Source organism: Arvicanthis niloticus, chromosome 2 (genome assembly GCF_011762505.2).
Source record: "Arvicanthis niloticus isolate mArvNil1 chromosome 2, mArvNil1.pat.X, whole genome shotgun sequence".
Taxonomy (NCBI): Eukaryota; Metazoa; Chordata; class Mammalia; order Rodentia; family Muridae; genus Arvicanthis; species Arvicanthis niloticus.
In genome coordinates this window covers 36,452,847-36,479,147 of record NC_047659.1, presented here as the reverse complement: position 1 = coordinate 36,479,147, position 26,301 = coordinate 36,452,847, and the positions used below count along the sequence as shown (strand labels likewise).

At 40.3% G+C, this 26,301-nt stretch overlaps 2 protein-coding genes across 13 annotated transcripts in view; one reads left to right on the top strand and one right to left on the bottom strand.

Annotated features, from left to right (window-relative positions):
* The window catches only part of Marchf7 (membrane associated ring-CH-type finger 7), a 39,900-nt gene extending 19,113 nt beyond the window's left edge, over positions 1 to 20,787 (bottom strand). Inside the window, 3 exon segments of the mRNA XM_034494142.2 lie at positions 52 to 247; positions 981 to 1,145; positions 20,552 to 20,787. Of these exon segments, the coding sequence (XP_034350033.2) occupies positions 52 to 247; positions 981 to 1,133 (349 nt within the window). The 5' untranslated portion in view covers positions 1,134 to 1,145; positions 20,552 to 20,787.
* Positions 20,763 to 26,301, top strand: part of Baz2b (bromodomain adjacent to zinc finger domain 2B) — a 291,302-nt gene continuing 285,763 nt past the window's right edge. For 10 of the 12 annotated variants that reach the window (XM_076928797.1, XM_076928807.1, XM_076928806.1 and 7 more), the window contains exon 1: positions 20,778 to 20,896. The gene's annotated coding sequence lies outside the window, so the exon portion shown is untranslated. Of the gene's footprint in view, positions 20,897 to 26,301 lie in introns of all 12 variants that reach the window. The other 2 variants (XM_034494127.2, XM_076928795.1) reach the window with 2 other exon arrangements.

Genomic DNA, 26,301 nt, shown 5'->3' with positions numbered 1-26,301 from the left:
GGTCCAAAACATTCATAAAGTGATTTTAACAGAAACTGCATAGATTCTTACCTGATACTGTATTCAAACCACTCCCAATATTTCTCCCCGCTGAGGTAGACGCACAGTTTGTACAAGAAAGTTTCGGTCTCTTTGAATCATGATCCCGCTGCTGGTTCTGTGATCGTGCTCGTGCTCCCTGAGTTATCTCAGATTCACTGTACCAAGTAGACTGATATGGTGATGCAGATGCGGATGCTGACGCAGACTATAAAAACATTAAAATAATTGTTATTTCTTAGATAGTTCATAGAAAATAGTAATATTTAAACAATCAAGTTCAAGGCTGTTGGTGATGTGGCTTCCTTAAAAGGCAGGCGAGATGGTTGTGCCAGGGATTAACCCAGTCTCAGAACCTAGGATTACACTAGTACTGAGAAAAACCTTGAGACAGACTGTTTAATCACCCTAACATTAAAAGCAGGATATTACCAGCTTTTTTGTTGTTGTTGTTGTTTTTGTTTTGTTTTTCGAGACAGGGTTTCTCTGTGTAGCCCTGGCTGTCCTGGAACTCACTCTGTAGACCAGGCTGGCCTCGAACTCAGAAATCCGCCTGCCTCTGCCTCTCCAGTGCTAGGATTAAAGGCGTGCACCACCACTGCCCAGTTTATTACTGCTTTTATTCTTACAAAGTCAAATTAGTATGTATTCTGATTGAAAGAGGATACCTACCATTTCAGTATTAAAGTAAAAATAGTTTACTTTTTGTTTCCAAATGCAGTTTTTGAAATTTAGAAAGTATTTTATACAAGACTATAATCTCTTATCCACAATTGAGAAGTCTCCAAATTCTGAAAATTGTTAGCTATTTATTTTGTTTCTATTTTAACAATTTAAGATTGTAGGATGCCTCAGGTGCAGCTATTTAAAAAAAAAAATCTAATAAATGTACCCATAGTTTTTTGAATTTGACCACACATATATTCAATTTAAAATACTACCTGATATTCAGAATCCAGTCTAAAGGAAGAGTCTCTAGAATGATAGGAATCATTTAAACTGGTTCCTCTGTTTCCAGACACCATCCTAGCACTTAAAGAACCAGAAGGTTGAACAGAAATTCTTCTTGGAATCCTGGAAGGTTTAGACTCCATTCTTAAGGTTTCCTGTGAAACACAAATTTGTATTAATTTTATTTGAGAAGACCTGCAAGTACCCCCACCCCTTTCCCCCTATATACAGCAACAATTTATTCTGAAAAGGTTCATTTAGCTTGAAACATATATTAGGTCTCATTAATGAGAAAGCAGCCATTCAAGAACTGCCCCAGTCCAGCTTCACAGGTAAAGGTGCTAGCCTTGCAAGTCTGGGAGCAGATCTTTCCAGAACACACACCTATTTATAGAAGGATCATACTCTCACAACTCCTACAGTAAGTGACAAGAGGCATAGAGATGGGAGACAGAGATAAGAATTACCAATTCACCAGAAGTTCTCCTATCAGTCGGCCTGGAGTACCCAATTCATTTGGGAGACAAGATGGAATACTTGCCTCAACAAGGAGGGAGGAAAGAAATGACTCCAGAAAACTGCCCTCTGCCCTCTATGCATGAAGGTACAAAGTCAAATTTAAAATTAAAAGAATCAAATAGTCAACTTTTTGCAATACTACTAAACTGTGAAACTCTAACCTCTTTCTCCTTAAAGGCAGATTTAGTAGCATCCAATCAAGATTTCTTACTGCTCATTTAATAAATGTTCACATAGATCTGTCTTCCAACGCCTGAACTTTTTCTTCACATACATTTGTCCTTGACTCTCACGCCTTCCTTCTTAATATGCACATCTTTTAATAAATATACTCTCACATGCCTTTGTATACACCTGGGAAATCTATACATTCCTTATCTAACTTTTGACAATCAGATTAAATCATCTTCTGTGTAATTCTACTTTTCACAGGGTTTTATTAAGACATCATTCTACTTTAGACTTGTTATTTGTTTACCAGTTTATTTCCCTTCCTCAAAAACAAATTTCTTTAAGTCAGGATCATTAAACACCTCTAAATCACTGCCTAAAATATGTAAATGTCCTGGCAGAAATACAGACCCTTGTGATTCTCTTTCTGGCTCTCAGAGAGCCCAACACCCACATCAGATGGCTCACAACCACCTCCATCCAGCTCCAGGATATCTATCTATCCATCCCCCTTCTTCTGGCCTCCAAGGGCAACTGCACACACAGGCTCTGACTCTAACAAAGTGGAAAATAGGTACTTAAAACATACACGTAGAAAATCTTAACAAAATAAATATCCGAAGTGTGACACATTCCTATACCTGTATCCTAGCATTCCAGAGCCTGAGACAAGAGAAGCAAGTCTCAACTATACAGGTAAAGCAAGTCTTCAAAAACAGTGTTTTCCTCTCATTTACTGCTGACATGATCTCTTAATTATAACACACATAAACGCAATAGCTGGTATTTACCAAATATCATATGGGGGTAAGGAACTACTAATTATTCATTACTCATCTCCAAAACAACACTGTGAGATACTTACTCTATTAGCTCAACTTTGTAAGAAAACTTGCTTAAAATTATTGAAAAGTAATATTTTAAGTGAAGTGATCTGTAAAATACATAAACCAGAAATGGAACTGGTTACATGTGACTTAAGGAAGTGGCTCAGTTGGTAAGATCCTTGCTGTACAAGCATAAAAACCCAAGTTCAGTCTCCAGCACTCACATAAAAGAAAGGATTTAGGAAGGCAGACACAAAGAAACCTGAGAATCTGCTGCTGGAAATCTGTAACCTCCAGGTGCAATAAGGTAGAATGCAATTTTGGAAGACACCTGATGTTGACCTCTGGCCTCCACACATACATGCCCCTACATAAACACATACAAAACAACCAACGCACAGACACACAGACATACACACACACCCTTAACTAAATACTGTTCATGTAAAATGTGGAACTGAGTATTTTTCACTCTTATAGATTCATAATTAAGTTTCTAAATTTTCTTCAGAGTATATGACATAGAATAGCCATCATTAACTCTAACAGATCTTTACCTATAAATATATCACATAACACAAATTCTGACTGGCTCTAAGAACACCCAAGACAGTAACCACCACTGAGACAACAATCTTCAATCTTTTTTTTTCTCTCCTGTTTGTTCTTAACCTCAGATTAACTGTAACTATACAGCACAACCCCTCCAAGAACTTTGCATCCCAAACTACGGGAGAAAGTCATACCTAAAAGGTTGTTTTCCAGAAACACTGAACAAATCAAATATAAGTTACTTTGGTCAGCATAGAAACATTGATCATTTTCACATTTTCCTGTAATTTGTGCAGACCTAAGTAAAGATTAGAAGTACATGGCCCACATTCTAGAAGCATCCATTTTCAAACCAATGCTCAAATGAGGAACCCACTTGTCTGATATTAAGATATCATCTCTTGAAAATAGAATTCACATAAAAGACTACTTTAGAACAAAGGATAAGATGGTCACTGAAGCCTGGTCCAACTACTTTCTAATAATGTTGGTTTGTTGCTAACAAAGTTTTCTTTCTCAGTCACTCTACCTCAAGCCACTGTCTCCATCAGAAGGTAGCAGAATAAATTCTTGTGTGATTCCAGCTTCATTTGCTTAACATTTGTGAGATTCTCTCATGCTAATGTCTCATACTGCATGCCACTGCATATGTGTACATATTAATTTTCTTATTCTGTCAATGGAAATTAGATTGTCTCTTATTACCAACACCATTTATACAAGGATACTGCCTTTATAAATCGAAAAACCTTGTGGGCTGGCAAGACACCTGAGATGGTAAAGTTCTTGCTATCAAGCATGAGGACCAAGTTCAAGCCCCAGAATCTACAGAGTGAAAGGAGACTCACACAAGCTGTCCTCTGGTCTCCAGTGTACCTGGGCACACACAACCACACAAATGTAAGAGCTGGAGATATAGCTCAAAGGTTAACAGCATGTATAAAGAGTCCTCACATAAGACAGTTCATAACTGCCTGAACTCCAGCTCCAGGGCTCTCTCTCCCACATACCTGCACATAACTATCACCCCCTAACACACAATTAAAAATACTAAAACTTCTTAAAATTAAAAAAAAAAAAATTTTTTTTTGAGACAGGGTTTCTCTATGTAGCCCTGGCTGTCCTGGAACTCACTCTGTAGACCAGGCTGGCCTCGAACTCAGAAATCTGCCTGCCTCTACCTCCTAAGTGCTGGGATTAAAGGTGTGCGCCACCACCGCCCGGCTAAAATCTTTTTAAAGTTAAAAAATTTAAAAAGTTTTTTTTTTCCTAGGGTAGGGAATCTATCTTTCTGGAGACAGCCACATTCATTAAGACTACAAAAAGGAATCAAGAGATAACAAAATAATCTCCCTAACTTTGCATTACCAACTTAAGATCAAAACCTGTTTTACCTCATTCTGCAAATTAGAATTCAGGCAAATACACAGAGTCATTTCACTACATGTCTGATGTGCCGCTTAGATTAAGACTGCTTTACTAAAACATTTAAACTTAAGAAAGACAAAATGTCACTTTCAGCATAGTCTTGATAACTTACCAACTTTTGTATTAATTAAATCTTTCTACTTAGATTTACAACAGAATTTATTACATTAATATTTGTCTTTAAAACTATCAGATAGTGACATTAAAAAGATGAAGAGAAAGCAGGGCAGGCTGTACCTAAGTTACTCTATTTTACAAACCTGCAGTTTCCCTTTTGCTAGGCTGTTTTCGGTATAGGTGTTAAGATGAAACGAATAGGTAAACTGGGTAGGTAGATCGCCATATTGGATACACAGAATGGGAAGAACAATTCCCATACTACATACTGCCTAACCATAGAGCAAGACCTAAGAACTTATTTATGTTAACAAAAATTGTTATTTGTGAACTTACCAAAATCAATCAGGTATACACGTACATATCAAATCATATCAGAAATACCAGGCTTTTAGGTGTATCAAAAACACCAGTCCTGATGCAGCCCTGACCTGAAACATAAAAGGAAGGGTACCTAAGACCGTGGCATAGTGGCAACACCAACTTGCTATCATGACTTGTGGTACTTATCATTCTGGAGATGAGCAGGACTCTTCCATGCCCTGTTCTCATGTCTACCCATTTCAGAGTTAAGCTAAGCTAAATTAGGCTGGGTTAAGCCTAGTCATGGGATCCTTGCCTAGACTGCACATTAACCCCTTTAAGTAGTTGTAGTGACTGCCTTTTAGTATCATCCCCTAGTCTTCACTGTCATTACTGGCCTCTTTAACCCTTTCCTGATGTTTCTGTACTTGCTGAATGAATAAACCATGAAATGTATAATCAGGTGTTAACAGAAATTACTAAATAAGATGGGAATGTAATAAAGAACTGTACCCTTCCTCCAGGCTGCCAGCCTGTCAGGCTGAGCAGGCCGGAACACACGGTTTACTACTAGAGACTGAATAACAAAGGACCTGAGAAGCTGCCTGCATTGGAGACCAGCAGTCTGCCACAGGAGTCCAGTTGAATAGATTGCCAGCTGAGCTTGCTTGATACACCTCCGGCCCAGATTAAGGATACCCCTCACCCACTCTGCTGAGCTGAAGCACCAAAGAGACTCTTCTTGTGGGGGTGGTGTCTCCCCCTTTTTATTTGATGGTCTTACATTAAACTTTGAGCCTCGATCAGAGAACTTTGTCCTGGCTTCATCTCTTCCTGCCCTCCTACCCTTCTCCCATTCCCAGCCTCTCTTACAGGTGAACCCAGTTCAAATGTGGCTGCTGGCAGCTACAAAGAACTTGTGAAATCAATGGTAATCAGCAAAGTAAAACCAATAAAACCTAAGTAGCTTTCTGATTTATTATTAAATAGAGGCTGTGAAAGAACAAAAATGTTGGTCTGTTTCTGGCTATGACACAGCAAATATCAGATAGTCTGTAACAAGTAAGAAAAAAGTAATATGTCAAGTATCTTATGATACAACTAAGACTTTCCAGCAAATGAGAAGAGTAATAGCAATACCAGATGTGGCTACTGCAACCCTATCTACTGGGAACTACTGGGAACAGGTTATCTTTTGCTCATCTTTCATAAAGCAAGAATAAGTGAATCAAATCTTAAACTGTTAAAATTACTAAAGAACATTAAAGGCAAGAAACATCATGGCTTGTTTGTTTGGATAATCTGAAATAGGAGAGTCCAGTAACTCAGCAGAGAGAGGGTGGTGCTATGGTCTAGGCACCTGGAAAGAGCTGAGAACTAGAAACAAAGCATTCAACTTTATAGTAACAGAACAAAAGCCTGGAGATACAACACACCAAAACCCAAACCAACAACAACAAAGACATCTCAGCAACACAATTTCTATGGAAACAGTATGACAATTCCTCAAGAATAAAAGCAGAATTTTCATAGAAACCCAGCAATTCCACTTCTAGACATACACCAAACCAAATCAAACCAAGGTCTTGGAATATTTGCACATACCAATCACATCAGTATTGTTCACAACAGAGACCAAATGTTATCAATAAAGGAAAAAACAAAAGGTGGTGCATACGTACAACTCATTGAGATGGCTCATCGGGTAAAGGCAGCTGGTGCCAAGCTGAACAACCTTAGTTGGACCTCTGGAATCTGCATGGTAGAAAACCAATTGCTACAAACTAACTTCTCTGACCTCCAAGCATATGCTGTGGCACACACATGCCCATGGACATACAGATCACCCAAACACTAAAATTAACTAAAAGGTAGTTAATGAACACCTTTAATCCCATCACTCAAGAGGAAGAGCAGACAGATCTTTTCAAGTTCAAGGCCAGCCTGGTGAGTTCCAGGACAGAGATACACAGAAAAGACAGAGATATACACTTTAAGACCCTATTCTCAAAAATTCAAAAATAAATGTAAACTCTCAAAAAGCTTTAAAGGGGGCATTCTGACCTGTGAAGCAGCCTTGAAGAAATTACACTTGGAGAAATAAGACCAACACAAGACAACTACTATTGTATTATTTTACTTAAATAAAAATAACATAGTCAAAATCATAAAGATAAAAAAACAGTAGAGTAGGGCAGTGACCAAGAGGAGTCAAAGTCAAGACTTACTCCTTCAAAGTGTGTACAGATGAAAAGATAGGCAATGATAATGGTTATACAAAATCAACTGTATTCTTAAACACAATTAGGATGGTAAGTTTTGGTCATTTTGTCTTTTTTTTTTAAGAGCTGAAGACCGAACCCAGGGCCTTGAGCTTGCTAGGCAATCGATCTATCACTGAGCTAAATCCCCAACCCAGGATGGTGTGATGTCATTTCACTACTATAAAAAAAAAAAAAGTGAGAGAAAAAAGATGATGCATGAGGCTAAAAATTCCATTTAATTAAAAACTTGTATTTAGAGAGACAGAGTAGTTGGGAGTTATAACCAGAGTTTGACCTCTGGTCTCAAAGTGTGTATTTGGAGAAACAGAACCTCATATTCTTCCCCAGCTCCTTTTGGGTGGATTCGGGACTACCCACAGGCACTACTCTCCTCAACTACTACCATAACCATTTTCCGTATATTTAACTGATTTTTAATACTTTTAATATTAAAGCTAATATTTTAATAATCTATTTTAAATTTTTAATAATGTATAGACTTGATATTGAAACCTAAAGTCTCTTTTCTGGTCCTGTGTCTCCAAATATTGTCTAGAGACTTCTAATTTCCTATTCTTAAATCACTAAAAACTGTAAGAGGTCAGGACAGAAGTGATGGCTCAGCAGTTATGAAGGCTTGCTACTCTTGCAGAGGATTTGAGTTCCATTTCCAGCACACACATGATAATTCACGACCATCAGCAGACATGTGTGGCATACATACATATATGTAGGCAAATATTCATGCACATAAAATAGACCTAAAAATTTTAAAGCAGAAACAAACAAAGCCAGAAGTAAAATTTCTAAATAATAAAACATTTGGAACACTCCCAAACACCTAACTTGCTAAGGCCCCGAATGTAGCTCAATATAAGAATGCTTTGCCTGGCATGTATGAGGCCCTGTAGGACCCCTAGCACAGAAAGGAAAGGCAGGCAGACAAAAATCAACCAAGTTCACCCAAACTATCTGTCTCCCAAGTCCATTAACTATATAAAAGACAAAAATAAAACAATAATGACCATAAAAAGAACTTATAGATGATATGAGAAGGAAATTGTGGAGAAAAGGTCTGATTATCATCCTCAAAGGGCTCAAAATAAGACATGTAAGAATATGCAACAAGGATTGTAAGAGTTGTGAAGATTCTAAATGTAATGTATTTAAAAATAAGAAACACTGAAAGGGACTAACATAAAAACTGAAACCAAAGAAACATTACTCTTCTCACTGCTGTGACTAAAAAAATAAAACAACAGAAACCACTGACAAGAAGCAGCTGCAGAGAGGAGGGAGGCTATTCCAACTTACAGTTTAAGGGATACAGTCTACCATAGTGGAAAAGGCTCGAAAAGGCACAGCAGGAGATACAGGAGTGAAGAGAACCTAGGCAAGCCTCAGCAAGGTGCCACTTTCCAGAGGTCCCACCACCTTTCTTTTTTCTTTCTTTCTTTCTTTTTTTTTTTTTTTTTTTTTTTTTTTTTGGTTTTTTGAAACAGGGTTTCTCTGTGTAGTCCTGGCTGTCCTGGAACTCACTCTGAAGACCAGGCTGGCCTCGAACTCAGAAATCCACCTGCCTCTGCCTCCCAAGTGCTGGGATTAAAGGCGTGCGCCACCACTGCCCGGCTGTCCCGCCACCTTTCAACACAGCTCCAGATGAGAACCAAATGGTCTAAACAACTACAACAAATACCTAACATCTTGCCACTAATTCTAGGGCCTAGCTACTAAACCCAACAGACCCAGAATAAAAGTGGCTTACTGATTTGTTTACAATATTCTAATGACAAGGACTGAAGCTGCTAGTTTGTTTTGACATGAGGTTAGCTATGTGGAGTACTTACCTTACCTGACCCTTTCCCACCTATAATGTAAATTCTAAGCACCCCCCCCCCCCAGGCTTTGAGAGTTTTGTGGGGCCAGTCAGATGGCTCAGTAGGTAAAGATGCCAAACCTGACAACCTGAGTTTGATCTCTGGGACTCACATGGTAGAGACCTGTCTCTCTCAAGTTGCCCTGACCTCCACACGTTTTAAAAAAAAAAAAATCAATTAATTTAAAATATTTTTTTAAAGGCAACTGTGATTATCTGGGAATGAAAGTATGCTTCTACTTGAATGACTGCTAATATTTAGTCATAATAGTATTAAGAGGCTACTAGATTTTATTATGCTATAAGATGGAAGAATTTAAGGAAAAAGGAGAATGATAACAACAACAAAAAAAAAGCATGAAAAACATCCTGTAGAACTACTGTATGAAGGTAAACAAATCCTAGGGGGGAAAATAATATGGGGGTTGGGAGGACAAGTAGGACCAGAATGAAGGGTGAAAGGTAGGACAAATGACTGATTTCCTTCTAAGATGCACATACTTCATTTACCTAGAAAAGTCTAAGTGTATCATCTACAAACTCAGGATTACCCTGACAAGTTAAGTTTGTCTGGAGACAAAGCATCACACCATAGAACTCTGGCTGTTGGGCCAGGCGGTGGTGGCACACACCTTTAATCCCAGCACTTGGGAGGCAGAGGCAGGTGGATTTCTGAGTTCGAGGCCAGCCTGGTCTTCAGAGTGAGTTCCAGGACAGCCAGGACTACACAGAGAAACCCTGTCTCGAAAAACCAAAAAAGAACTCTGGCTGTCCTAAAACTCACGCTGTAGACCAGCCTGGCCTCAAACTCAAGAGTTCTGCTTGTTTGTGCCTCATGAGTGCTGGGATTAAGTACTAATGCCCATATATCCACCTCCCAGGATACTTAAGTGCACACACTTTTTAAACTGCAGCTATTGGATAGTAAAGGCTACAGTCACCTAACTCAGAAACCTTCCCACCACCTGCTTTGTCATTTACATGCATATTTGCTAAGTCCATACAAAATTATTCACTACAAAGTAAAATTTTGCATTGGAAATTTAATGACATATCTGGAGAAAAAAATTCTCATGATCACTGACATTTGTAAGTTTTATCAATGAGTCTTCAGCACTAAGAAGAGCGAGCATATTAACAAGCAGATGTGTTACTTTTTCAAGGTAGCTACAAAAATATGAAATGTAGGACCGTTTCTGTGATGAGGATTTTGAACTGGAAGACAACATTCAATAAAAGATATAAGTCTACAACATGTTTTTTAAAAGCACAATGCTTAATTATGTCTCCCATAATTTACTGTGACTGCATTCATACCTAGTTCTTAAAGAAAATAACTTAGCAGGATACCTGTTCAAAACAAACCTCATGAGAGAAGGCAGAGAGTCAGAGTCCTTTGAGAGATATAATTTGATACTGTATGAAACTATTTTTGGCAATGCTGCTACATAAACTGATTGAATTTTGACAATGTAGGTATTATGTGAAAACTTATATAATTTGGTTGCATAAGTTGTAGGTCAAAAGCACAAAAAATACCAATAAAATAAAATGTGGTCCTTGAAAAACATCTACCCAACAAAGATCTAGAAAGCATTTTTTAAAAATTCATTTACTTAATAGATTTTTATGGAATGCTTACTACGTGCTGAGCATATTAATTTTTTAAAAGGGAATGGTAAGTTGAGCAGCACATTAAGGATTTGTAGTCTGGTGAAGAACTATAAGGGTTAAACTCTGTAAGAGAAAAGAAAAGACATAAGCAAAAATAATATCGAAACATAGTGCACTTAATTTGTACACAGTACTTGTGATTCTAATGCAACTTTCAGCACACTGATGGTACTTTGAAGCTCACAAGAAGCTCCAGTCATGGGAAGTCTACTAGAAGTCTGTGCTCATGTCCCTCAAAAACAAGCAAGCAATGACAGGTATAAGGGACCACATTTTCCGATCTCTACATATTGTTCTGAATGCAGAAAGATCATACTGAGCCACAAAGCCATTACAGTCTTAAGTGTCTGAAGTTGTCACTTTATTGAACTCTCAACTTTCAAGATGAGGACTCTGGGTAAAGACTCTCTGTAATACTATTTACAGAATCATCTATATCTTTTACTGTGTCCTCACTTTAAAGCATCTTTTTTTTTTAACAGATTTTTAAAAATTTATTTTAGGTCAGGTACGGTGGTGCACACCTTTAATTCTAGCATTTGAGAAGCAGAGACGGGAGGATCTCTGTGAGTCTGAGGCAGCCTAGTCTACAGTTTCCAGACAGCGAGAGCTATATGAGACCCTATCTCAAAAACTTAAAAATAGCTAGCTAAATAAAATTTTATTTATCCTGAGATATAAAGCCATTTTAATAGTGACTGATAAATGTACCAGGAGTTACGTGTACAATTTCCATGTTGGTATATTCTGACAAATCAGTAGCTATCAGTAGCTTGCTCCAGCTCCTAACAAAGATTAACTTTCTCTTGCTATAGATAAATCCTGGAATCTTAGGGAGCCCTTCAGAGCCCTCTACAATTAGTTCATACTTTTAGTGGTCTGTCATATACTACCCAAAGGGTCTTTACACACACACACACACACACACACACACACACACACACACACACACACACACAACAGGGAAATAATCTTTAAGTCTTCTTTTAGTCCGTGTATAGGCCTAAAAAAAAAATCTGTCATCACCAGATATTTTTTAAAAAAGATTATATATATATGAGTACACTGTTGCTCTCTTCAGACACAGCAGAAGAGGGCATTGGATCCCATTACAGATGGTTGTGAGCCACCATGTGGTTTCTGGGAATTGAACTCCAGACCTCTGGAAGAGCATTAACCACTGAGCCATCTCTCCAGGCCCCATCACCAGATATTAATATTTGAAAATTAAATCTCCATTAGACAGTTGTTACTTACCAAGTTGCCTGTTAAATACATCTTGTTAACAATGCTGTATAGGTCTACTGTAAACCATTAGAAGTTTGTGAGATGATTTTTAACTTTAGCATTAATCACACAGAGCCTACCTACACTTGAGAATCTCAAGAACCCTATTCAACTTCCACACCCTGAGAAAGTACACGTTGGAAATAAGCTGTTGTTAAGGCTAAAAAAAACCTTGAGTATCTACAAAGACCTGTATTGATATAAGGTAGAAAGGCTAGCAGACAGTGGGGAGGGGCTAAAAAACCCTCCTGGCAAAGACCTTCTACCAATATATAAGGGAGAGCTCAGCTGGCACAAGGGACAGAGGCTTACACAAAATCTGACTGCACTCTAGACCACAGAATAGATGGAAGACAGGAAGAAAGGCAGAAGCAAAGAACTCCTCACCTCTCCAAGACAATGGGGCACAGAGAGCACACCTGAGATGGGAGAAGCACTGGTAAGATGGAAAACACTTCCCTAAAGATGATTTTGCTCCAATTAGTAACATGCAAAAGCAGTCTACTGCAGAAAAAGCCCTTGAGACCCCTCTGTGGTAAAGGACGTTAACAACTACTGAGGTTGGGGCCAGCAGGAAGGCACATGCCTCCAAGCCTACAATCTGAATTTGAGCCTCTGGACCTACATAGTCCAAGAAGAGAAGCCATTCCCACAAGCTATTCTGACCTTCACATGCAGTCTGTGACTCGCCTGCACCACACACACAAAATAAAATGTAAAACAAAACAAAAATCCCTGAGGTGAGCACAATACTACTGAGAAGAAAGCACACAGCCCTCCAGTCTCACACACTAAGGACAAAGCAGTGGCAGTCTACTGCTGGAGGAGCTTCTAGGCAAAACACAAGCTAAAGCAACACTATCCATTACATTTATGCCCTGGCAGAAGTAGAGCACACAGATACAAACTAGGATAATTAATATTACACCTACTTAGAAGGCTGAAAATGGTGATTACAAAACCCTCCAAATGTGGGCCAATGAGAAGACTGTTCAATCCCCAGAATCCACATGGTGGAAGGGAAGAACTGGCTCCCACAGGTTGTCCTCTCATATGTACACAAAATAAAGTTTTAAAAAGAAAACTAACCTCAAAATGTTATGGAAACACTGATTTCAAAAAAAAAGATGAAGATGTCACAGAAATAAATGAAATGATCTTTTGATAACTTAAAGCAGAAAAAAAATCTACAAAGATATTAAAGCATGTTTAAGAATAAAAGCCAGAAAATGTTATGAAGTGTACAACTCAAAGCACAGAAAAGGAACCAGGCAGAGTTCGCAGAGTAACTGCGGATCTCTGCAGATTATAAAAGCACTGGGTACTCTGCTCAGGCATGTGCATTTAAGAGTCTCTCCTTCCAATCTGTTATAGAACTTTCAGAGATAAAATAATTAGTATTCCAACAAAACTCTTATCTGTTTAGCATTAATAAATTCACTTATATAACCCCTGCACTTTCTGTGATACTAAAAGGAACTTAAAAGTGGGTTTCACTGCTTTGTGGAAGCCCAACCCGAACTCTATAGGAAGTCAATGCTATAACATTTAGAAGCTACTCAAGATTTTCAAACAAGCTCAGTTAATAACAAACAGAACCCCCCCCCCTAAGCTGGCTAGGCAACCAATCAAGATATGGGAAGAGAATCTGGCTCCAAGACAGTCTTGAGGACCCAAATATAAGGCATGAAATATGAACAGAAGGCAGATTTGATATATATATAACTTTCAAAGAAGAAAACAAATGACCTAAAAACTAGAGGGAGAGGAACATGAATTACTCAGTAATGCTAATTAATAAACTAATGAATCTTAATGTTTTCCTTTTTATTCCAGGGGATTGAGAACAAGGAGCAAGAAAGTACAAAGTAAGATGGTTTTAAAGAGCAGGGGCAGAGAGGGACAGATGCTCAGCAGTTAAAGATGCTTCCCAGCATCCATATGGGGCAGCTCACTTCAGGGCCTGGCACTCCTTTCTGGCCTGCACTGGCAATCAACATTATGTGCACAAATATACTGACATACACAGTATGTATCATAGGAGGGAGAAGCTGTATGGTAGCACCTATGAAACGGCTTACTGGGTAAAAGTACCTACTGCCAAGTCTCATGATCCTAAGTTTGTTCCATAGAAACCACCTGATGGAAGAGAAAAATGACTTTTCAAAGTTGTCCCCTAACTTCTACATGGGTACCCACATATATACAGGCACATAAACATTTTAAAGATAAAATTTTTTTTAACTGAATAAAAATCAACAGTCAGGCATTGTAGTGCAGACCTTTAATCCTAGTACTTAAGAGGCAGAAGCAAAAGGATCTAAGTTTGAGGCCAGCCTTATCTACCCAGTGAGTTCCAGAGAGACCATGTTGCAAAAATAAATAAATGAATAGCATAAAGTAACCACAAGTCCAGATGATGCTGTTAACAAAGTTCTGAAAGGACAGTAGGGCAGTGCAGGCTCGTTCTTATGTCCATTTTTATAGTCAGACGCATACTGTCCCTTTGCTTTCTACCTATACCTTCTACTTGGTCAGCCTTAGCACTACTCTTCTAAGCTATCTTTAATAGTAAACTCTGGAGTATAACTGAAGCCTTGAAAGATAATGCATGCCTATAATCCCAGCACTCAGGCTTAAAGCAGGGAGATTCTGAGTGCATGGGCAACATGGCAAGACTTCTATCAAAAACCAAAAACCAGGAGACAAGGAGACGGCTCAGTAGTTAAGACTTGCTGCTTGCAGACTGGAATCCAGAAACTCACACCAATGGAAGGTGGTTCACAAACGCCTTAACTCCAGCTCCAAGAAACCTAACCCTCTCTTCTGGTCTCTTAGACATAGAGACATGCACAGACACAATATAAAAGGGGGGGGGGGGGGTGTAATAGAAAACATGTGAAGAAAAAAAGTTCTGTGACCTGCTTATGGAGACCATTGTTTGAACCCTACCACTGTCAGTGTAAAACTTGGGTTTTCACTTAACCAAATTAGGAAAGCTGTGAATTTACAAAGCAGAGATGTAAGCAGCACAACTCAGAAGTAGTTGTTTTTCTTTCTTTTTTACAGTACTGGAGACTGAACTTGGATCCTCACAATGCTAGGCAAGCACTGTACCACTGAGATCCAGCCTTAAACTATTAATTTTTTTTTTTTTTTAACAATTATTTGAGTTAGGCATAGGTGGTACATGGCTTTAATCCCAGCACTCAGGAGGCTGGCTGACTTCTGAGTTCAAGGCTAAAGTAGTTGATGCTCAAGGCCAGCCAGAGCAGTACAGTGAGACCCTGTCTCAAAACAAACAAACAAACTACTGTTTTGGCTCAGGTCTCACTAGGTTGCCCAGAATGGTGTTGCAGCTGTGCTCTTTCTACCTCAGCCTCTAGTTGGACTAACAAGCTGTGCCACACTAAGCCCGACCCCAAGGTTTGATTCTGCTTCCTCTATCACTCTGCAGATCACTGTGTCCTAATAATGTCACAACAGTTTCATTCAGGTATGTCAAGTAATATAGTAACAGAGTAGACACAAACCATAATCCTAGAGTAACAAAAAAGATCCAACCCATCCACATCAGCTGATGTTGTTGTCTCCTACAACTAAGTCTTTTTATGCACTTATTAACAAACTTAACACATTAGTAAAATTCATTTACCACTTTCTTTCCAAACCAAGATACTGAAGTTTTGTAGGAAATAAACTGACCACTACCTAATTTCTAGCACACACCAAATTCAAATAATTTGTAGAAAAATGGTACAATGTAAAATGCTTTGAAATCTGTGTGGTATGACTCTGTATTTAATCTCTCTAATGCTTAAATTTTTCACCTACAAAATGATACTGCTTTCAAAAGTGTATTCTGAGATTAGCTGACACAGCACATATTGAACAACTACTAGATTTTATGAAATAATACTAACAGAGGTAGAGGTAGGAATTTCACATAAATAGCTCAAAAAGTATATTGGCTTTTTTTTTTTTTTTTTTAAAGTTTTGTGTATATGAGTTCACTGTCACCGTCTTCGGACACACCAGACAGCATCAGATCCCCTTACAATGGTTGTGAGTCACCATGTGGTTGCTGGGAATTGAACTTAGGACCTCTGGAAAAGCAGCTCCAGTTCTCAAGGCTGAGCCATCTCTCCAGCCCAGCTTTCTTTATTATTTAAAATTTTCCTTTATCATATACTAAAGACTTTAAGAATCACTCCGGGCTATTCACAATCCATCTTCTACAAAGAAAGTTCTATAAATTTAGTTACCATGATAATATCTCCACAGTTAGAGCACTTACTGCTCTTGGCAGAGGACTGGATTTGGTTCACAGCACCTACATGGCAGCTCAGTCATCTGTACTTACTCCAGGTTCAGGTGATGTGATGCACCCTTTTACCTCACTAGACTCCTACACACACACACACACACACACACACACACACACACGGTGCACATGTATACAGCCATACACATAAATGAATAAATCTTAAAAGTGGGGGTAAAGCTAGGGCTATAATCTCAGCACCAAGTAGAGGCATGTGTATTAAAAAGTCAAGGTCATTCTCACATATGTAAGACCAGTTTGGGCTAGAGACCCTGTGTCAAACAATAAGTTGGGGTGGGGGTGGGGGTTGTTCAACATGTAAAACATTTTCTGCTCAAGAAAGACCTAAGATTGGATCTGTAGCACCCATATAAAAAAGCAAGTTATGGTGATGAATATCTGTGCTGTGAAACGAAGACCCAAGACGGGAAGATGCCAAAGACTAGCTCACCAACCTATCCCATGACCAGTGAGTTCCTGGCTCATTTAGAGACTGTAAAGACTTATCTCAAAAAACAAGGTGGAGGATGATAGAGACACTCAGATACCAGACATTGACCTCTGGCTCCCACACACAGAAGGGCTTGAGAAACCACATACATATGCATATACAACACATACACAGAATATAAATAGCTGTTTAAAATCTTAACATCTACAAAGTAAATACCAAAATGTGCTGTGCTTATAAAGACTAAAATGAGGTCACAGTCACAAAATAGAGTGTAGATCACTTGATATGCAGGACTTAAATTTCCTATTAAACTCTTATACATATAAAAAAATAGGAAAAATTAACTTCCACATACCAATCAACAATGTTAAACAAATTATCATTACTCAATCAGACTTATATACTTACCATTTCTTATATTAAATATTTTAAAGCAACTGCAATCATGGCATTTTAAAGAATGTACATTCTTACAATGATCTAAATCTGTGGCAAATAAGAAAACAGCTACTACTTTCTCCCGAACCTTAGTATGAATATATCTTGCAATGCCATGATGATGGTCTAGATAGGACACTGCCAACTTCTACTTTTCTACCCCTTAAATGTATATGTGTATTGCAAATGATACTGCATGATTTGAAAGAGTCCAAAGAGGTCTTGTAGCTTCCACTTTCCTTCCTCAAATGCTACTCTGAAACATCACACCATCAAAGATCACAGAGTATCAAGATCCAAATATCAACCAACACCACTTTGAGGAGAAGCTAAATGAGGCCAAATGAAGCTCTTTGAGACATAGAACTTCTGGGGCTTTTTAGAAAAACCTCTCTGATACTTAGCTATCACATACTTACAGCATTCCTAATATTAATATCTTAAGGTATTTTTTTTAACTATTTTTAAAGGTGAAAACTTAGCATCTTCACTGGAAAACATAAATGATTTTGTCTATCAGTTCTACAGCACGTAAAGATAACCTATTCCTTTTGAAATAAATTTACTCTTTAGGTGATACAATTCAATCTTCATTCAGCAACTGCAAACCAATTTAGAGTTCTTCAAGCAAAGTCAGAAATACATGATTACTAGCTTTTACAAGCCTAGCCTTTTTACAGCTGCTGGCAAAACTGGGTGCAGGGGAGTAGGTGATTTTAAAACCTGCTGTTCAAACTTATCTAGTCTAACCAGTAGTCAGAGGAAATATACTTGAGAACGGGTAAAACCAGCTTTGGCCACATTAAGTTCATGTTAGTGTAGAAAAGTAAAAATCACAAATATCAAATCTTAGTCAACTGTCAAATTATAAAGCAATTTTACCGTTTCCACCTAGTTCTTTTAGAGTCACTCCCAGCAACTTTACTAATAATGATACAACGTTGAAAAAACATTAAAAAAAAAAAAAAAGGTAAATGAATTACCTCAAACAGAGTTCTCCTTTAGGGATCTAACAACTTCAGAAGGAACTCATTCATGTTTAAGTTGTGATCTAATGTGGCCCACTGTGGATCTAGAGTTTACTAGCTCAGGACTTAATTTGTTGCTCAAAGGTGTGGCTTGATACAAGCTTATACACTCTACTTAGGTATTCCCAGGTTTTTTACAGACACACACAGAAGAATGTGTCAACAAGATAATCTAAAGATAATTGTACTTGGGTACAACTCTTTCTCCATTCCGAGGCACTAAGCTTCTAATGCTTTCCTCAGTCTTCCCTGCTAAGCTCTAGCCTTCCTTCACTACCTTCCCACCATGGGGAGCCGGCACCTCCTTAACAAAGCACGCCATCACTGCAGTCCTCGCCCAGCCTCAGTTTAGCTCAGGCACCCCCTTCACAGTTTTCCAAGCCTAAGCCTACTTCCCACCCCACAGGGCCTCTGTACGGTATTTACAGGAGGGCAGTCAGCGCTTGTTTACTCGCTGGTCTGATGACTAAACTGTGAGTTGTAGGAAGATGTTGCGTCAAGCTCATTCCTGCAAAGGGAAGCTCTAACCTGGTAACCAAACAATGCTTTCTATTACTTAATAAATTTTCCACTGTACATTACTTTCCTAAAATATATGAAAATGTGGATACAACAGATGACAGAAGTGTGTTGAGATGGATATGGAACTAATAACATTTGTCTGCATAAATGCCACAGACGACTTATGTACAAGTTGATTACCCAAAACCTTCATGTACAACACAGAGAAAAATCTGTGAAGTGGTAAAACAATTCTCCTTATTCAAGACACCTGGCCTGGGTTGAGGTGTCTTAAATATAGCCGAGAGCACAAATACTTAGCATGCCCCAAGACCCTACATTGCATAAGACATCCGACCCATCATGTAACTGAAAATAAGATATTGGGGTGGGGCACTAAATTCCATTATATACATATATGAAACTGTCAACGAATGAAGAAAAAAAATCTATGGGCATGGGGAAAGTGGGGAGGGGAGGTAGATGGTGTACCAAACATTTAGGACAACTAGAGCTGTGTGGTGCTGTTGGATCTGGTGGCACACTCCAGCAATCCCAGAGCTCCAGACGGCTTAGGCAAGAAGTTAAGAGGTCAGTCTGGATAACATCTTGAGTTCAGTGCCAGCATGAAATACAAAGTAAAAACCCTCTAATACATGAAGCTATGGGGACACAACTCACAAAGTCCAAGTTTTAAGGTTTGGTTTTTGTTTTGTTTTTTTTCTGTCCAGAATGCTTGATTATAAACGGGTGATAAATTCCTTTTGTTTGTAGTCATTAAAAATCCACAGTACAGGTATTGTGCCCTGTTGTGTGCCTGCTGACTGTTTCACACACTAGATCATAAAAAAAAAAACAAAAACAAAAAAAACGGATTCCAAGAGTTGGGGTAACTCATCTCAACTAGGAAATCTGAAGAGGTTAAAGAACTATGGCCATAGCGATGCCAAGGGTTTGGGATCCCATTGCTCCTGCCTCACACGCACTGGAGCTCCTCAAAGAAAATAGTGACCCCATTTCCGGTTATCTTGTGAAAAATACATAGAACCTAGCTACCTCTCTAGTAAAAGAACCATTGTTTAATTTGTAAATTAGGACGGTATCTCGATACTCACCCCTTCGTTCTGGATACAAAAGATGGGGGGTACAGAAGAGAGTAAGAAATGAGGACATTTTAAAAAAATAAATAAAAACTACAGAATGGCGTGTGACCCGAGGCCCGCTCTTTAAATTGTTTCCACACTGGTCGTGACGACGTGTTTATGACCCACACGGATTCTCACCCCCATATACTAAGTACCATCTACTTTTGCAGGGAGGAGGAAGGAGGGTGTTCATTGTAGTGGTTTCGGTGTGTGTGTGTGTGTGTGTGTGTGTGTGTGTGTGCGCGCGCGCGCGCTCTTCACTACGCAGTTTCTTCAAGGTGAGGGAGCATTTTACTCGTCACACTCTACGTGTCTGGAGTCGGTCCCTTACACCCTCTCCGCCCCGGTCTGAATCAGAGGAGCCATCCTTTCTGCCTCGCACGCCAGTGTCACGCCACTCACGGTGCGGGGCCACGGAGAGGCCTACCTCCACCTACTCCGAGGGGCTGGGAAACCGAGCGGAATCCCGGGTGGGCCGACCCCGCACTACCGCCGCCCGGCTCCACCGGCCGCCGCGGGTCCCCGAGGGACACGCACCAGCTGCCCTCCCTGCCCCCAGGGTCCCGAGGTTGGGGGAGGAGGCCGGCACTCCGGCGCTCCCCTTCCCCTCCCCCTCCCCCTCCCCCCCCGCCGCCGCCGCCGCCGCTCTTTACCCTCTTCCACTTGGCACTCCGCAGGGAGTGTCGCGCTCGCCGCAGCCACACCGCCGCCTCCTTCCTCGCTGTGCTCGGGTCCCGGGCTACGAGCAGAGAAGTCGGCGACGAAGCACAATGGCGGCCGCCCCTCCGGATGCGGCGCAGAAGTGGCCGCCGCCGTTGGCAGCCCCGCCCTTCCTCCTCCCCCGCCCTCTGCGCGCTCTCGGCCGGCTTCTCGCGAGAGCGGCGGCGCTGCGGGGGAGCCGGGAGCTGCGGGCGGGCTAGACGTGCCCCGCCGCGGGGTGGTGCTCTGACTGCGGCAGCCGTTGAGGGCCGCCTCGGGGGAAGCTGCCAGGCGCCACGGTAAGCGGCCGCGGCTGGTCGGCGACGTGCGGGCGTGCGGGCGCCGGGAGCGGCGCGGGAGGCCGGCCGGGCTGGTCGCCGCCCGGAGTGCGAGGGGCTCGGCGCCCGCCTCGCTCCCGCGCCCGCCGCGGGCCCCAGCAAGGCCCGCCGCTCCGGGTCCCGCCCGGCTGGTTGCGTGGGTGGATCTTGTTTTCTCTGCGCTTGGCAAGTGGCGCAGTGACTGTTTACGGAATGGAGTCCAACGCTGCCACCTCCCACCTCCCCCTCGAGCCTCCCTGGCGCGTCCTCCCTTGCCCAACCTTGTAGGATTTGACAGCTCGCCCTCCACCTACAGCCTTCTGATTGATTCGTACACCCTGCTGGCAGTTTCCTTGGAGTAAATAAGTTGTAGTGATGGGGTATGTTGACGATCACTTCTGAATCTTAAAAATCGGGCTTTTAGAGCTCTGGCAGCGCAGCTACAGGTTTTGCAGCAGACATCCACTTATTTTAGAAAGAGCGAGGGAATCTGTGACGTAGTCTGGTGAATACGAGAAGAAACTTTCAAAACCACGGTTAATATGGTAAACTAAGGTGTAAATGAGTCCTCTAAGAAATGCAAAAGAGTATGGGAAAGCCACAAATGATGTGGCGTTTCAATGATGGACCAAACACAAGTTGTTTAACGGTAAGTTCTTACTGAAACTTGGAAGCACAGGGAGGGCACTTGGGTTTTTAAGTGAACCATTTGATTTAGAGGTTTTTGTTTGTTTTGTTTTTAAGGATAACTTGGATCCACATAAATTCCATTAAGTGAAATGCCATATATGTGTATATATGTATGTATATACATGTGTATATACATATATATATATAGGTTTGTCATTTCATCTGATCAAAGAAGTAGCAGTCAGTAATTATCTCTCTCATTTATCCTCACTCATCACTGTAATAAATTTTAGTACAAACTTAAGGGTTTTGGTTTCTTTTTTTTTAATTTTGTTAAAGTTGACACCCAGGTGTCATCCTTTTAAGGAGTAGTAGACAAAATGTCAGGTAAAGGATAGAATTGAGTATAGATTACTTTTGAGGAGATTTAATTTGTCCTTTTAAGAGAAATAATTGTTCTATTCTGTTTGGCCATATAACACCCTTAAGAATCAGAATTCATGGGTTCAAATCGCAGCACTTCGTCTGATTACCTTTGTCTTCAGCAATTCTTTAACGTTGCTGAGAATTCCTTAACCCAGGTTTCTTCCTGTGGATTTGGTGCTGCCTAAGCTTCATGGTGATGTTGAAAGGATTAAATGAGGTGATCTGTCAGTTCTTAGAACATAGCAAACATTCCATAATTGTTAGCACTTATGTCATGTGTCTAAGCCACCACTTGGCCCTTCTGGAACTTAACTTGGTGTAGATTCCTTGAACATCTTTCCCAGTTTATTTTGTGTTAAGAAGATCAACTGCACCATTTTCCTGAGCTAGAGTAGACAAACGTAGTAGTGGGAACTTTTCTACAAAACCCCTAAATCTGACAAGGACGGTTCGGGTTTTGGCAGATTATGGTTTCATCTCCTCTCAGTATGAGGATACTGAGGTGAGTGTGGTATCACCTTCCTATTTCACAGAGCTTTTGGGTGTTAACTGTTTAAAACTGTTAGAGTTATTTATCTCGTGTGTGTGTGTGTGTGTGTGTGTGTGTGTGTGTGTATGTGTGTGTAGGGGTGCTTACCACTAGAGCATTTGTGAAGGTCAGAGGGCAACTTGTGGGAATGGGTTCTCTCCTGCTATGTGAGTCCTGGGGAATCAAACTCAGGCCGTCAGTCTTTGCAGCAAGCTCCTTTACTTGCTGAGCCATCTCACAGGCTCCAGATTCTAACTTTTAGTTAATGCTAAGTAATAGCTAAAAAAAGAGAGAGACAGAGAGATTGAGATTGATTTACTCTCTGCTATGAATTATTAAGTAATTTGTCATTGTTAACAAATAATTATTGAAATTTGTTGTGTTAAAGACATGTTATGCTTTACTAGGAGTTCTGGATATAAGTAAGTAAAATAGTGACTATATTTTCCAAAACAATAATCAGAGCAAAGGATTTGATAGCAAGCATCTGAAATCAGAGTTCCTCTAAAACTAGACCCAGTCCCTTTGGTTTGCAGCGTTCTCTCACTTAGCCCTTTGATGATCTGTCTTTATGACTGTGGCTCCTTTCTGAATTCAAGTGTCTCGACCTCTTGCCAACACTGTTTCATTAGTTTCTATTTCTTTACTTCTCTAAGACAGTGTCTTAGTGGCCTTTTAGTCACTTCATCCCTCTGCCATATGAACTTGTCTGTCATCTGGCCGTGGTCACACAGCCTTGATTCTTGGGCTTAAGCATTGTTATTGTTTAATCTGCTGGATTACTTAGAATTCTCTTTCAGGAATCACTTTTCAAGTTACCCATTTTGCTCTTTTCATCATTATACCATAAAACCTTCTTAGGAGCACCTGTACTCATTCTTTATCGTCGAGAAGATGGGGTGATGTTAGCTTTCGGCAAATTGATCATTTTCAATTATCAGTTATCTTAATCTTCTGACAAACAGGTTTCTTCACGATGAGACAAGTATTTACAGAACCTTTTTGGGATACCAATTTCTTCTAAGCTGAAAATCTTATTAATCCCTAGGCTAGAGAAGGGAATCTGGGGTTACCAACTAACTTGACAATCTACTATTTAAATTTATAGGTAGTGCCTGGCATGGTGGCGCACACCTGTAATCCCAGCACTCGAACTCAGGAGGCGGAGGCAGGAGGATCACAAGTTCAAGGCCAGCCTGGGCTACAGAGTTCCAAGCCAGCCTGGGCTATGAGACTCTGACTCAAATAAACAAAAAATAATAAAAATAAACATATAGGTAGGTCCCATTTTCTAGATTAAAGATCCCTATTTGTAATAAATGTTACATGAAAGTCCTGTGCTGTACATCTTTGGTAAAAAGAATTCCTTTTGTGCCAAAAATTGTAACCCTTGTATTTAACGATTTCACAAATTTTTAATTTTTCTCAACAATTTCTATTGAAAAAGTGCAAAATTTAATAAATGAATATCTAAAAAACATTCCTTTAATTGACTTCTGCTTTTTTTGGCAGCAAAAAAATTTGCTCTCCAAAGGTAATATTGAAAAGCATAAGAACGTGTGAAAATGGTGCCAGCCTGCAACCCTGACAAACTGCTCTCATGCTACAACTTCAGTATAGGCCTCATTCTTAGAAACTGCAGTCACTCACAGTTGTTCCAGACTCTGTCCTATCGAACATGACTTCCAATTCATGGACCACAATTTCCTTTTACACTGCTTAAAACCTAGAGTGTGGGGCTGGAGAGATGGCTCAGTGGTTAAGAGCACTTGGAGTTCCCAGCATCCACATCCAACGTCTCACAAGTGTCTATAACTCCAGCTGCAAAGCATCTGATTCCTTCTTCAAGCCTTCGAGGACACTGTATTCATTTGCACAAGCCCTCATGCTGACATACATATACATCTAATTAAAAATTTAAATCTTAAAAAATTAAAATGTGTTTAGTGAAAGCATCCATCTCTTATTAATGATACAACTAGGGTTTGGAGAACTTGGGCTAAATCTCACCCACCAGCTGTTACTGTAAATACTTTTAATGGAACAGTCATGCCCATTAGTTTATGTATTGTCTATGTATTAGTCAAGGTTCTCCAGAGAAACATGGGCAGTCGTATACCACACATTATCTGTCACTTACCAGGAGATTTACTTTAAGGGTTGGCTAATACGATTGTGGTGCCTGACAAGTTTGAAATTTATAAGGCAGCCTGGCACATAGATTCAGAAGTCTTTGACAGTCTTGAGGGAGAGTTTCCTCTTTCCTGGGAAACCTCAGTCCTTTTGAGGCTGATTGGATGAGGCTCATCTACACCATTGAGAGGAATCACCTGCACTTAGGGCTAGCAGGCTAGCGAGGTGATGCACAAGCACAAACCTCCTGCACAGCATCCACCAGCTAAGCATTGACTGCAGAACTGGGTACTGAAGTCAACGCCATGAGTTTAGCATCGCGTGTGTATGATTATTTTCTTCCTACAGGATCAGAACTGAGTACCTGAGACAATACTCTCTGACTGGTCCTGTATTCATAACTGTTCTTGTTGTGGAGACAAAATACCTGACAGAGGTAACTTCTGAAAAGAAGAGTCTATGCTGGCTGACTAGTTTTATGTCAATTTGGCAGAAGGTGGGGTCATTTTAGAAGAGGGACCCTTAATAAAGTGCTCCCTATCAGGTAGGCCTGTGGACAAACCTGTGGTACATTTTCTTGATCAATGACTGACATAGGAAGGCCCGACTCAGTGTAAGTGCTTCCATCCCTGAACTGGTGTCCTGGGTGTTGTAAGAAGGTGTTGTAAGGAGGAACAAGCGAGTGAGCAGTGTTCCTCTGTGACCTCTGCATTGGTTTCAGCCTCTAACTGTGACTTCTCAGTGATGGATTGTAATGCAGAACCATAAGCAAAAATTCTTTCCCAAGTTCCTTTTGGTCATGGTGTCTTTTCATAGCAGTAAAAGCCCTAAGACTGTAATCTGGTGTTACAGTTGGCAGTGGTACTTTATTATGGCAGGGAAGGCATGGTGTCAGGACAGTGAGGAGGCCCATCACAGTGCATCTGCAGTCAGGAAGCAGAAAGAAACAGTGGTGCTCTACTCAGTCCCTTTTCATTAGATGGGGTCCCCAGCCTATACAATGATGATGGCTCCATTCAGGATGGGTCCCCAACCTCAGGTAAACCTATCTGGAAATGCTTTTTAGGTGTGCCCAAAGGGCCGGCTGTCTCATTGGTAATTCAAAAGACAACCTAGCTAACAATGAAGATTAACCATCACAGGTTCTTTACAGAGAATCTGCAAACTTCTAGAGGGAATCACAAAACTAGATTAAATAATCACTGTTCCTGTAATATAGTCTAGATAAGCACATACATACACATATGCAAACACACACACAGACTTCATTGTGATAACAAGAACACATTTGCCCTCCATTGCCTGTTTATACTTCAGGAGGCTGGAAGCAGAAGCAACTACGGATAGAGTTTCTGTGGGTACTCCCTCTGAGAAGTTTGGTTGCATCCCCCTTCCTAAGTTTTTACTTGAGTTCTATATAAACTTTTATGTATGTATACATGTATGTATGTATGTATGTATGTATGTATGGTGATTAGCTTTCATTATCAGCTTGATACAGGCTAGAATCACCTGGGAATGATATGTCAGGGGTTGCATAGATTAGGTTGGCCTGTGGAGAACTTTATTAATTGAGTTCATTAGCATGGGAAAACCCACCCTAAATGTAGGCAACAGCATTTCCTGGGCTGAACTCCGGGTGGGATGAAAAGAGAGTTGGATGAACAGT